We start from the raw sequence: 14902 nt of genomic DNA, 5'->3' as shown, positions 1-14902 counted from the left end.
GAAGTCAAGCAACACTGAAATTAAAAAAAAAATAATTCAAAAAAGGGTCAGAAGTAGCTCCATTAATTTTCTTTGCCTCAGCTAACGCAGACTGTACAACTGTGTCTTCTGTTGTTTCTCTTTCTTCTTTCAGAAAAAAACCCCATAGCAACAGCAGAGGAAATGAATTGCGAGTTCCCTGCCACAAAAACATATGAACGGGCTTACTTTGAAGCACGCAAGGAGCTCCCTGGCTTCAGCTGGGACTGGATGTTCAGCATATGCTGCAGGGCTCTGCCAGCGTGGGATCTACCAAGTGGAAATGGGACAAAACGTCTGTCTGTGCATGGCCAGAAAAGCTGAGCCAAGGTGTTCACACCACAGCGAGAATCGGTTGCCTGCAGGAAGTGTTCAGCTTTTCAACAGTGCACACAAGAGACTTAAACCCTGTTAGAGGGTTTAGCCTGGAGAAAAAGAGGCTCAGGGGAGACCTTATCACTCTCTGCAACTCCCTGGAAGGAGGTTGTAGCCAAGTAGGGCAGTGTAAAGTGCATAATATTCCTAATAAACATAGAAAATGTACAGAGAAGATGCAAGAGGGAATAAACCAATTCCCAATACTCAGATGATTTTCAGACTTCTACAGAACACTCTGGCAGCTTCAGGCCCAAAAGAGATGGATAAGGAAGAAAAATCAAAGGGATTGGGTGTATGGGAGAGGTGGCAAAAGGAATTTGCTTCACTGCATGTAAAGTAAGAGCGAGGCACAGGACAAGACCCAACTGATCACTGTGTATAGGAAATATAGAATTGGGCTAAAGGTTGTAGTTTACCTAGAAACCAGGTGATAAGGTGAGTACAGCCCCTTATCAGATTTTAATATGAAAGGTTTGGCTTAGCTATTAGATAATGAAAGCTGGGCTGTGGCCTGGATTAGGTTTATTCTAGCACTGAACTCATGCCCACGCTGAGGTTTTCAAGTGCAGGTACTGAGACCCTCAGCTTAACATCTGAAACAGGGCAAGGTTCAGCCTGTTAGGCAGGCACCTATCAATGTTTCCTAACAGAACAATTAGGTTTTCATACTGAAACTCCTGTAAGCTTTAAAAGTGTAAAAGTATAAAGTTAATATACTTCTGTAATAAAATATTTACATTATTTCAATTCATGCTGTACATTTAATTGATATTTTCACTAAAAGCCTTCTAAATCAGCCTTCTGCTTTCTTCTTTTTTTTCTTTTTTCTCCCTGAAACTGGATCTCCCTGATTCCTGACTGACATCCCACCAGTCTCCAGTTCATTACTGGGAGTCAGCAACAACCAGCTGGGGGGTGACTTCACTTACTTTACTCTTCCAGTTGTATATAGTCTTCTAAGACAGCTGAAGGTGAGCATTAAAATCCCCCAAAGACACAAAACATTGCAACAACGGCACATAAAAAGATCCAAAAGCACTCTGGGGTGTGCACTTCAGGATACTTATAGCAGGAAGTAAAACATTATCAGGATTAAGACTGATTTAAGTTGATGGTGTCACTTCACATTCTTCAGGTAACAAGACTACTACTGTATCCATGACAGGTGTGAGCACCACAAAAATAAACTACTTTTCTAAAGAAATACTTCGAAAGATTTCTTGCACTTTGGAAAAGATAATCTGGATAAGCAGGAAATGAAGGGGAAAAAAAAAAAAGAGAGGACAGGTTTGCCCAAATATCCTAATCCTCCTGTCCAGATCTTAGTCTAGGGACTCCACAGGTTATTTTAAAAACAGACCAGAATATCTTTTGTTTCCTTAAAAGCCTTTTTAAATTATTTTCTATTGCATGCCTGTAATGGACCCTGAATTATTTTGTTACCTTCTGACAGTTTATGGGACAGGGCTGAAATTTCAGAGGAAGGTGACTGTTCTCACCGAGTTATATTTGGTGCTCATGAGCCAGCAGCAAACTCTGACCTCCTATTTCAGAGTGAAGGGGAAGAGCCACAATGCAGCTTCAGCAAGATGATACTTCCTAAAGACACTCAGCAGGGCACTGGACAGTGTCACAAACACTTCTACTACTAAGGAGTAGAGGTAAAGGCAAGAAAACTCATAGAGCTAATTGTGTTTATTTCGTATCTGCTCTACTGTACAAATAAACTCCCTGTTTCAAATGTCTGCTCAGCAAACCCTTAATTCCAGACAAGTCTAAGTGGCAGGTCACAAAGTTTTCAGTCCTGTTTAATAGGATTAAAAACCTCTAGCAAATATCTTCTTAAAGTAGAGCATGCACCCCAGAAAAAGTTGCTAATTGGGAAAAGAAAATAAATCTCTCCCACAGCTGTGGCTGCTAAGTAGGACCTTTGAAAGACTGCAGGTAATTTTAAGCTCTCCCACTTCCAGTAAAAACATCGGAAAGCTCGCGCTAAAATTGGTGAGTGCAAATTAACCTCATCAATATATGAATTCTTGTTATATTGATGAACTTCCAGTCCTGCAAGCTCACAAATGAGAGCCAAGCACCAAATTCACTCAACTCCCAGAGCCCCTCCTGTGTATGTGTATTTGCAGGGATAATGGTCGTAGTTATTTCTATCACAGAATGTTTATTAAAGTTGGAAAAGACCTCTAAGACCATTGAGTCAAACCTTCAGCAACTGTAAACAATTATTCTTGCTACTCTGCCAAATTCACCTTTGTTCCCTCAGAACATATTAGAATAATCTCTTATATTCTTAAAAATTGTTGAAAACTACAACTGAAATGAGTTGAATGATTTAACTGGGCTTTAGGGTTCTGCTTCTTTTAAAACAACTCACATAAATGCAGGCTGATTAAATTCAGCCACAATGAACACCTGCAGTTAGCTTAATATTTCTATCTAAACTGCTCTGATGACATTCAAATTTATTATCACGTCAAGATTAAAAAATTATTTAATGAATCAGCGATGCAATTCAGAGGTGTATTATTCTTTGGCTTTGGGGAAAAATACATTAAAATGTAAATTTGCAGTGGGAAGGGATAAAACATTCTTTTTATAAATGCTGAGCTAGAAAGGGATATACTTTGTCTCCCATGTTTGCTCCATTAATGCGAACCAAGGCTAATAGTCAATCTTATCATAGTAATTCCAGTTTTTTAATCCACAGAAAATATTCCTTTATTTTGCTAGACAATTCAGTAGTTCTGATTTTTAATCCTGATAGGGATAGGCTTGAATCTTTAAGACCTTTTAAAAGACAAGTTTGCTGCACAGGTGACAGAATCCCCTCCTGGCCCCCACCCAGGTTTAATTTATTTAGTCCATGCCAGAATCCTTCCAGCTCTCTGCTGTCTATAAAGATTTCCGTGGAAGACAATTGTGAGCCTCAACTGGCTGATAAAGGCTCATCTTCTCTCCAAATCATAAAGGCTCAAACCAGTGTAAATATTTATTTTAGCCTTTAGAATCCTTAAATTCTTAGAAATTACATTACAAAGGTCTAGTTTATATTTTATAGTGCTGAATCTGAATTGGGGCAGAAGTTGCAAATGTATTTTGCTCCTGTGTGACGTGGTTTTCCAGAAGTTGGGCATCCTAATCAATCCCTAGTTCTCTTGAGAACCCCAGACCAGGCTGAAGCCAAGCACACGCTGCTTTATGTTGGAATTGCAACATGTAAGGGAAAAAACAGGTGAAAATGGGGAGTTTTATTATTGTGACTAAGAGTGATCAAAACAGGCCCTCGATATCCCATTTTAATCTAACTTCCCTGAACCAGAAAACAGGAGGAGGCCTGGTAAGTTTGTAAATTGGGGACAATAAATGTGGGAGTGGTTTGTAGCATTGCACTCAAATACACACACACGATGTAATTGCCTGTTTTATTTAGTGGAATCACTTTTGTAGATTAGAAATATTTCCAATTCCCGTTTACTCCAATGCAAGCCTCCACCATCGACAGGCGAAACGCAGTTTGTTCAACTGATTCCAAACCAAAAAAATAAAGAAAAAAGAAAAAAAAAAAAAAAGTACAATCTCAAAAGTTAAGTTAGAAACTAAGTTCACACATTTTCTTTGGGACCAGGAATCTGTACATAGTACAAAATATACATTTATTGAACTTTCTGTAAACACACAGTTTGAATTGTGTAAAACTGTAAATAGTGGGTGAACTACGTGGAGAATAATTTATTATATATTGTTATACATTCTACTTAAGGAAAATAGTTATGCTCTTGTATATTACTCTGTTAAATTTATAAATTCCATAATGAAGCTGTGTAATCTGCAAACATGCTTTTCAAGCTTAAATCTCTCCATTCGTAACACACATTTATACAGGTCATCAATGAAAAAAGTTACACTTTCCACAAAATAGATATAAAGAGGTCATGAATTTTCTAAAAAGACAGGCACAGCATGTCACTACAAACGAGACTCTTTATGATACGGTGTGGAGTCAATTCTGTGAGAAGACAGGTGAAAACTCTCTAATTCAGCATGTTTGTACGTGGTCTTAGAAACAAGACAGATGCTAGAAACCAAAATCTCTGCTTATAAAGATTTATAAAATAAGAAGGTCCTGGAACTCAAATGTCACGCTTTTCAGACATCCAGCACTCCCTGGCTCTGGAGAACCTTGGCTTTTGTCTCATACTAACTCTTCATCACTAGTAATTTAGTTTTCTGAGCACTGAACTACTCAGTGCCATTGGCCAAGAACATTTGCATAATTCAGCACTTACTCCAAAAACTTGATTCCTGGCACCAAAGAGTTAGATCCGGTTCTGAAATACAACTTAACTCTTGGTACCCAAGGTCACTGCAAATCACACCATCAGCAATAACAGGCTGGGAAATCCCAACTCCCAGCACCCAAAGGCTGCAGGGCATTAACCCACAGAATGTGGGGTAACAGGTACTGCAGCTTCTCAAGTACTGGGGATCTGGTGTGTAATGCCCACTTCCCAGTTTAAGAGGCTGGAAATTTCAAATTGCAGCAGACTTGTCAGTCTGGCATCACTCAGCAATGATAAAAGGTTCCCCTGTCAACACTGATAAAGATCCTTTCATAGAATGATTCATAGAATGGTCTGGGTTGGAAGGGACCTTAAAGATCATCCAGTTCCAACCTTTCAGTAGATTCACCACTGGACATGGAAATAATACTATGCAAATTCAGCACATTTATTCCTACATTTTTAGGGTCTCGCTGTTCTTCCATCCCAGGTAACCCATTTTGGGTTTCATCCTTTTATTTATTTACAGCTAAAAGCGTTTCATCAAACCTCCTAAACTGTGCCCTTCTGAGGTTTTAAAAGGAAAAAAAAAAATCTTAGATGCTTAAAGACTTAATGAAATTACCTCCAAATAATCTAACATTTTGCTTTAACATCACCATCTTCTTCCCTTTGGCTCCAAAAAGCTTTTTCAAAACCTAAACTGGATAAAGATTACATTTGTTTTTCGTTCCAAGAGAAGTGGGACACTTAAGGCTCCAACAACACATGTGCAAACTTTATATTTTGTGAGCAAAGCTCCATCAATGTCAGCAGAATGTAAATTTAAGTTCATGCCTGATTTTCCCAAGACTGTTTTAGTCTAATTTTAGTGTGAACAGAAACATTGTGCCTCCAATCTGAAATCCCCAAACAATGAAATCGGCTGCCCAGTATTTGCACTGCTCAGAATGGGTGGGATTCACTTACACAGGCGAAACTAAACTCTGGACCTTAGTCTACAGGAATTGATAGAAGTACATAATGTTTTATGACCCAACATGTTTCCTCATTTTTCTTGAAGTTTTTTCTAAAACTATACAACAGTGGCATCTCCCTCAACTCTGGAGGCCTCCTCACAATACACATGGAGAGTCCTGTCCACTTTGGCTCCCGCCAGCTCTTCAGAGCCAACAGTCCATGGAGGCAAAAAGGGATTTCAGCTGTGGCTCAATGTTCTTGAGCACACTGAGAAGTGCAGATGTCGTGTTCCTGAAGGAAAACAGCACTACCCAACACAGCACCCACTCCTGCAAATAAGTGGCTGCTTACACAGCAGTAAGGACCATTGGTTTTATTCTTCCTATTTTGGGGGAGGGGGAAGGAAAAAACAAAGCACATGCCTAGTGATATTTTAAAAAGCATTTGGGCAGGAGTCAGTACAAGTTAAGTGTAAAAATCTGGCTAGGCATAAACCAATACATACTCTAGAAATCTGACCTGTCATCCCACCTCCACTGAAGTTCTGACACTTTCAGAACAGAATGATTTCCTCAATTCTGTAAAAGGCATTTTTAAAGTTAAGCCCACTTTCTCAACTTTTGTCGTTGCAAAAGTTAGGGGTTTTGTGGACTTTGCACTTAAAGCAAGCCTCTCCCAAAACCCTTTCCTAGGACATCATTATCACTCTTGTTCCCTTACCTTGGAAGCATACAAGTGTCTACATGAGGGGGGAAAAAAAGATCTGGTTTACTGCTACTCGAAAGGAACATCAAATAAAAACACAGATAAAGCAATGAATATACATAAAGCCTAAGTCATTACAGGTCAACAACTGAAATTTAATCAGGAGATTAAAGCTCAGGACACTTTTTTCACTTATTAAGCAAATAGTAGAAATATCTGTCATTTTTCTGAAAGCAAGTTTTCAGGGGGAAACAACGTGAACTCAACTTTCAGCACGTCTATTTTTTTTTTTCTACTTGAATGCATTTAGTGGTCCATAAGAATAAAGACGAGCTTCAAGTTTTCCTACAGCTTCCTGCAAACAATTGCCACGGCCCAGGTGACTGCTACCTCATTTATAAAGCAATGTTATTAAGCAAAATAAGGCTACAGTGTTTCAGATGGGCACACCTGGGTCTGCAGAGACCTGCAGACTGTGCAAACACTCCACAGAAAGAGCTCACCAGAAGATTAGATTCTCCAATCAGTATTTCAGACAGGTCAGTCAAAATTATTTAGCCTCACAGTGGTACTTCTAAATTTTGCTCCTTTTTTACAGTTTATGGCAGGAATCACATTCATTTTATGCACTACAGAATCCTAGAAATCCATGTCTGGAGCCTCTTTTTACCACTTCAAGAGGTAAAAACCCTGTCCAGCCAAATAGAGGGTTTACACCCTGAGCTGGTCTATAAAAAGGCTCAGGTATGATCACCTCAGACATGGGTAGTGGTAGGAACAAGGAGCCACACTCGTTATCTAGGAAACATCATTTTCACGTCTTGTGAAGCTTGGCACAGGGTAACAATTCATTTTCTACAGAAGAATGTCAGGTACAGCTCTGTAGCTCTAAAGTTTTGACGTTTCTGAACCTATGCAAGGTACACCAGGTTTGTATTAAATACTGTCTTTGCCGAAGGATGAGGAAAAGGGCACTCCTTCCCTAAAGGTTTGCCCCTTTCAGACACGGCCAAGTTTAAATATCAAGAAATTCAAATACACCAAATCATTTGTGCATAAAAGCAATTCAAGAAGGTGCAGGTAGAGATGAAGGTGAACATCTCAGCATGATGAAATCCTGATGTACATTGAAATAAGGTAACCTGTAACAACCATATCATTAACCTAATTGTGGCAGCCGTGCTGTCTCTCCCACAGGACAGAGCCACACCCCCCTAGAGAACACAAACACAAGGTCTGTCAGCATGGAACACGCACACAAGACGTTAAGACCAAAGTTTGATGATTCCAGTTTTAAGAAAAAGAACGTTTACCAAAGCAAAATGTCTCTCCTAAGTACAGAGCGGGGAAAGATCTGCAAAGGCTTCGATATTCCCTACACAGCCCATCATTTACCTGGGTGTGGTTTCCCACACCGCGGCAGGACGGGTGGTGCAAACATTCCTTGCTCCCAGTCCTGCCTCCCCACCCTCCATCTTGCCCTAGCACCAGCACCCCACAGCTGGATTATCAGCTCACCCAGTTGAAGAGGACAGGGCTTTCCTTTGTCCTAACTCCATGCCCACATAAGGGCAAGTATTGGCACAAAAAAAGGCAGTAGGGACAAACTTGGAGCAACGTTTAGTCTTGACGTCACTTCATTGTGAAACCATAACCTTCGTTCATAAATTACTAAAAATGGAATGCAATAGGAAGTCCGTCCTATCCCAATGTATCAAAGTAAGATGGGATTCTTATCAGGGAATCAAGTAAAGGGAAAACTGTTCCCTAATTTTGTTAAGTTTCCGATTCTTGAACTGAGCAAAATAGCTCAGACCTATATCGAGTTGAGACAGCACCAGCTTTGCAATAAATAAAGTAATGGACATTGAAGTCAGTTTGTTACAAGGAAATGTTAAAAAGATCAGCTTTGGCACCTGCACGACCTCTCAAGGTAACTGCTACCATTGCTCATCTGCTGCTCAGTATTCAGCAGGCTCCTTGCTAGTACGACATAGCCAAGGATTAGTGCAGCTCAATGACAGGTAGATGGAATTTCTCTCTCCAGTTCTGATTTTTGCTCAAGGTTTAATTGAACGATGGCTGTGCCTCAAGGTGTTGGTGGTGCTGCTCCCGGGCCAGGTGAGAGCAAGCCCAGCTGAAAGGCTCTGGCTCTATAACTCGATGGGACCTGCTGATTTCTGCCCCACCAGGGGCTCTATTGATAAAAGGGATTTACAAAGCCTTGCAAATCTAGGCCCCTGATCAACGCCATGGCATTCAGTTCACCCAACATTCGTTTAAAACACATTTTAGAAGCCTCTGTCTTGAACATATTTCAATGCTGAATTAGTGAGAATTATTTGAAACAGTTGTCTATAAAGCAGTACAGGTATTCTCCCAGAACGATCAGCGAAACATTTAATCTGACTACAACAGAACTCACAGAAACTGAAGCCAGTGAAGCTGTCAAATGTAGAAGGAAAACAAAGTTGCATGGCATACGAAGCAAAGTAGCTTTACAAATGTCATTTCCTTTTAAAAAACAAGCAAATTGGGACCATCCTATTTGAACATGTATTTAAAAATACATCTTTGAACATCAAACAATTTTCATTTCCATCACACAGGAATCTTTTTCCAAGAGGGAAATAAATAGCATACAATACTTCAAAATAAAAATTGCTGCCTTGCCCCTGAGGTGCTAATGTTTTTAGCATTTAAAAAAAAGTTTCTGGTGCAAGAAGGAGATGCACAAAGGTGCAAAAGTGCCTTTTTTTTTTTTTTTCTTTTCAGAGCAGTGAAAAGTACAGCTTGCCTCTTCTCTAGGATGCTTTATATACTCAACTCGTATATTCTGTAATCAAAACCTGTATCTAAAATGGCAGTGTTTATGCAGACATAATAATTCAGTGCTCTGACCTCACCAAAACGCTGAATGTAGGCGGGAGAGAGAAAGGCCTGAAACGGGCTTTCTTCCACTACCCTCAAACCTACTCACATCACCTGTAGCAATAGCAGAATTATCTCCTCTCTAACCTTTTAGGAGACCTCGCCAGAAGAGGCTTCAAACATCTCCTTTGTCACTGAGACAGTTTAAGTGATTATGGTTTGAAGTAAGTATGGCTTTTCACACCACAGTTTTGCTTCCGATTCGTACAAGTTTAAAACTCAAAAGGTTCCACAGTCCAGTTCAAGGTTTTGCAGTTTCCAAAACTAAACTTTAGTCTCTATGAAAAAGGACAGAACTTTCTCTGCCTAGTCCTAAATTAAGTTTAGCTTTTCGCACTAATACGCCATGTATTATTAAATACGCTTGTTAATTAGGTGCCTGTGAAGCTATAACTTAACATTATTATAGTTGTGCACTCTACAACAAAATTAGACATTTTAAGCATTTATTCATAGGTAGGTAAGGAACTGGTTCTTTAAGCAAAAATTGCTATAAATTTATAAATACAAATAGTGCTTATGTTTTCTTCATTCATGCTTGAACAGATTACAAACTGAATACAATGAAGTTACGTTTAAGCACCCCACATAGACAAGAGGGATAAAAGAAAAGTTTGCTGGTATATACTATACTTAGTTCCAAGACACTATAAGTTACTTTTTTCACTGTTCAGTGTTCCCTAACTCTGCATTAGTTTTAAGGCTATATATACAAATATGTATATGTCAAAGTTAGGGAAAGACAAATATAGCAAAATGCATTGTACTACGTTTTCCTATCAAAAAGTAATTATACACCAAGTTTTGATTCTGTCTAACTGCAGTAAATGTTACAAACTACTTGTTTTACTGATTTTCCTTTTGGGGAATCTGCCTACTAAATGAGTAAACTACATATTAAATACAATATTCTCAACCAAAAAGACAATACAAGGTGCACAAAACAGCAGTTTTGCAAACACGACTGACTTGAAAACTTAATTTTCGTATGCTCAATGGGAGAAAGCTAAGCTTAAATCAAATTAGTTTATTATCTTATAAAATTTTAAATTAGAATTTTAAACAACGAACAGTTAAATATTGTCAACATGCTATACCTCAAATCACAAGTACTGTTTAACCACTAGTCTCTCATTCTAAGTAAGTGGGTCAATTAAAAACACACACCATAAAATGTTAAAGATTGTCAGGCTTTGACAAATGTATTTTTATCAAACAGTAGGCAAATTCAAACCAATGCACATCTTCAGTAGGGAGGAGGAAAAAAAAAAAACAACAAAAAACACCACCAAAAAGCCTGAAAAAACCCACACTTGTAAAAAATAGGGTAACGGATTAATCCCACACCATCCTCTAGCATATGGCTATGTCTTGGGCAATAATCAAAATCCTTCCCATTTTAAAAATGGGCTACCAATTAATAAAAATATTCTTCCACAAGTAAAATATCATTTACAATGGCACTGACATTTTCAAAGGCAGGAAAAAAGGAATTACACGTTTATGGGTAAAGGTCTTGTTTGTTAAATCAAGCTTTATTGATAAAATGGAATTCAGAGTATTTTACTTGGAACAGCAGCAGACCCAGCCAATCAGGATTGTAAAAATGCTGCAGACTCCTACTGGATGTAGAAAGCTGCCTGTTCGTGCTCAGTGATCAGCAGTTTCAGGTGAGGGTTAATGGAAAACGAGGTGCGAAGAATCAAGGCATCCTGATCCCAAGATTTGTACGAGGAGGATACTATTACCAGGGCACGATTTAACTCCCACTGAACTCAAAATCGCAAATCCCTTCGACTCCAACGTGAGAGCAGGAGTGCATCCAAGAAAATGATATCCGTTTGTTGAAGAATGTGCACTACTTTTAAGTTATTTTTCCATTGCCAAGCAAAATTCACACACTGTAATTTCTGGTAAGTTGCCCACGAGTTCAGCTTTCATATAAACCAAAAAGTTATCTTTACAGTTTTGTGCACCTCCTGAGCACCTAGCTGGCTAGGCTGCTGCTCCTTGCAATCCAAAACCACAACATGAATTTAAAAGGGATATATATTGTTGCATCACACAAGCCAAAACATTTCTTCTAACCTTTATAGTGATTAAAAGCGGTTCATAATTAAATATGAGCATTTTGTACAAAGACAATTGCACTTTACAAAAACAAAATCATACAACATAAAATTGCTGGAGTCTGATTTACAACATGAATTATGGTTTGAAATCACGTTTACAGAAGTCTGCTTTACAAAAATGATCAGTTCCTGGGCTAGGTGTCGTACTGCTGTAGTCACTCTCACCAACACATCATATTCCCTTCTTTAATTAAGGTTGAGGATGGATGTTAAGAAGGGTCACTGAGGTTGGGCTGCACTTTCATTTGCAGGATGAAACGTGAACTCCACAGCTAGATGAGCAGTTTTACCACATATCATCAGTTGAGGCAGAATCCTTAAAGAAAAGAGAAGGAACCCTTTAAAGTCTGGAGTGCCCATTGTTGCAGGAGTTTCTGGATAATCCAGACTGAAAAGGGTGGAGACTTAAATCATTTCATGAGTCTTTTTTTCTCTCCCCTTTCAGAAAGAGCATTTAAGAAGTATCTAAAAACCATATATTCTTAACAAATGAAACATTAGAACCAAGACATTTAAAAATCTGACCAAGTGTTTTATCAAGCCTCAAAATAATACCGCAGGAACATTACTAAGAAGCATTTCAGAGTAGTCAGAAGTAATACAAAATGGATACAGTCAGTAAACAGGTGTGATAAAAGAGCAGGATGTGCCTCATTACATGTGTTACCACCATTGTCATCTTTTGTGTTCTCAGCACTCCCTCACTGCAGAGGAACACAGAGACTTAACTGATGCCCTGCTAGAACTCAGAGCTATTTCAGCACTTAGAATTTAAGGTTACAGATGTGTAGTTTGGACAACTGCAGAAAATCCTAATTTTGGATAGTAATAAAACCACAAGAGGAAAAAATAAATGTATATAACCAAAAAAAAAAAAAAAAAAAAAAAGGGAAGTAGAAACATGTCATGCTCCAAATCATAACCACATGGCCACCTGAGTGTCGTCGGAGAATCACAGAATGTTAAGGGGTTGGAATGGATCTTAAAGATCACCTAGTCCCAACCAACATTGCCTCAGACAGGGACACCTCCCACTAGACCAGACTGCTCAAGGCCTCATCCAACCTGGCTTTGAACACTGCCAGGGCTGGGGCACCCACCACCTCCCTGGGCAACCTGTTCCAGCATCTCTAAAATTTGGTCCATTTAGTCCCATGGGCAAGAGTGGATTTTGTGTAACTACCACAGTCCTGGATAATGTTTAACCAATCCCTGGCTTAACCAATGTTTAATTTTACTAGGTGGTTTTTAATCCACTTGCCTTTTTGTCACGTCTGTTTCCTTTTCCCTTGCTCAGACTGCTCTATATTCAGTTTTCTCTCCCTGCCCCCTCGGGGGTTACACAGGTTAACCACAACTAACTGGGACCACAGCTAAATCAACAGCTAAATCAGCAGCACAGGCATCAAACTGCTTCTGTGCAGCCACCTTTGGTTTGGTTGTTTCAGCATTACCTGCTCCCCTTTCCTTAAGTAATTAAGGGCCACCATAGGCTTTAACAACAGTGTATCCTGGTGCTTCCACAGCTACACTTCCCTGTCATTACTAAGACTGCAGGAGGTAGAAATATTACTCGTCTTTAAAGCACTGCCTTACTGCTCCTTGGAGAGAAAAGAGGCTAATTAAGTCTCTAGCAATGCCACACATGATAATTTCTTAGCACTGAAGTTCTGCACCCTTCACTCAAACTTGCACACAGAATCCATTACAAACCATAGAGGGGAACAGTTGGCACGGAGGTGTCGTAAAAACAACACAAACCGAAATTACCCTTTGCAAAAGTACCACCTCCAGTTTTTCCTTCAAGACCAGAAGTAGCAAAGGAGAACAATTATATGAAAGACTAAAATGGTTGTTTCATGTGCCAGGATGAAGAATAAAAGCAGTATGAGTAAAAATGCACGAGCTGCTTGCCGACTATTCCATATGCAAATTTCGGTATCCAAGTCACGAACATCATCACAACGTTTGTGTACTGTACATTTGTAGGACAGCAGCATTGTACAGAATGTATTTTCAAGGCAAAGCATTCTCTTTCAGCCACTATTTAGGAATTTTTATGCTAAAAATAGAACAAGGACAGACAAATAAATGAATGCCCAACTCTTTATTGTCTGGATGCATTTCACTTAGGTCACATTTTAAGCAATTTTTGCTGATGGGTAAAAGGATCAGTTTAACTACTTCATGACATACAGCACTTCTGGTGACAGAACGTTGTTTCTGGTGATCAAGCTGCAATTGGGATCACAGTTCATATTCTAGAGGTTTTCTGTTTGTGGGTTTTCCCCCCCCAGTCCACTTAGTGAATAATATATTCTTAAAGCTGATAATTACACATCTGTTTAACCTTTAAGTATAGGCATTATCTTCTTGATATTTGGGGGACAACATTGCCCATAAAGAGGGGAAAAAACCTCATGACTCTTTCCACCATTTGGCAGCGTTTGGAAATCCAGGCAGGACTGAAATAATGAAATTCCAAAGGACAAATGAGTCAACCACACTGGAGTTTTGAGACTGTGATCAGCAGAAGGCAGCAGAAAACCACCACAAAACACAGTCCCAAGAGCACAACATTGCTACTCCTTCCTTGGGGAAGAGGTCTTTAACAAAAACTAGCAATGTTTCTTTACAAAGCAGCTAAAATAACTGGGGGGGGGGTAAAGGTAATGTAAGAGAAAGGATACTTACAGCATCATCATTCCTGTAGGGGTTCAGTCTGTTATAAACGGCTTCAATCACACTCCGTCTAGAGCAAAAAAACAAACCCCACAAGATTTTAAGGTCGTGTCTTTCTGTTTCTCTAAAGTCAAATTCCCTAAGTACAGTTTTAACTTAAAATGTAAACTTTAAAAGGCTGTAAATTCACAGAATACTCTTCTACAATGATAGGTCCAATATTCTCCAGCAACTTTTCTCCAAAAACACATTAAACTGCAAATAGCAGCTCTGTGTATTCTATCTTCAGACTGAGGCAAATTTTGTCTGGTAAAACATATTAAAAAAATTATTTCGATCATCTTGACAGTTTCCTCCTTTTTAAAAAAAAAACATGCTTAGCATATTTAAGTCAGCTTGAAATTAACCTTCGTCTCTGGGATTCTTGGCTTTTCTAATACTGATAGAAAATTGATAAGAAATGGATGGATAAATATCAATAGAAAATTTGCAATCCGCATGTAAATGAGCAACATGATTTTTATTTATGTAACACAGGGTGAAAAAGTTTTCTTGAAAATTGGTAGTAAATTAAAAAAAAAAAAAAAAGAATCCAATGTGAAGCTGAAGGAAGAGGAAGCCTTTGCCTTTCCCAGTATATAAGTAAACAACTTTGGAGGGAGACCAGGAAGGAAAGAGGAGAGTCAAAAATAGGAATTACAGGCTAAACTTTAAAAGCAACTTTCTTCCAGATCCCCTTCTGCAAAATCAAGTGTGACGAAGTAGTAGGAGACTGAAACTGTGATACAAAACAAACTTCAAAGA

General features: G+C 38.9%; 1 protein-coding gene across 4 annotated transcripts in view; it reads right to left on the bottom strand.

The window, feature by feature from the left end:
- Nucleotides 1–3811: 3811 nt before the first annotated feature.
- The window catches only part of PPM1A (protein phosphatase, Mg2+/Mn2+ dependent 1A), a 34854-nt gene continuing 23763 nt past the window's right edge, over nucleotides 3812–14902 (bottom strand). For 2 of the 4 annotated variants that reach the window (XM_027637622.1, XM_027637621.1), the window contains 2 exons: nucleotides 14111–14168; nucleotides 3812–11732 (listed from right to left, as the gene is read on the bottom strand). In XM_027637622.1, coding sequence (XP_027493423.1) covers nucleotides 14158–14168 — 11 coding nt within the window. In that variant the 3' untranslated portion in view covers nucleotides 3812–11732; nucleotides 14111–14157. Of the gene's footprint in view, nucleotides 11805–14044; nucleotides 14169–14902 lie in introns of those variants that run through there. The other 2 variants (XM_027637620.1, XM_027637619.1) reach the window with 2 other exon arrangements.

This window comes from Corapipo altera, unplaced genomic scaffold (assembly GCF_003945725.1).
Source record: "Corapipo altera isolate COAL_440 unplaced genomic scaffold, ASM394572v1 23, whole genome shotgun sequence".
NCBI classification, from domain to species: Eukaryota; Metazoa; Chordata; class Aves; order Passeriformes; family Pipridae; genus Corapipo; species Corapipo altera.
Note: the sequence above shows the minus strand (reverse complement) of the source record. Positions and strands in the feature narration are given on the sequence as shown.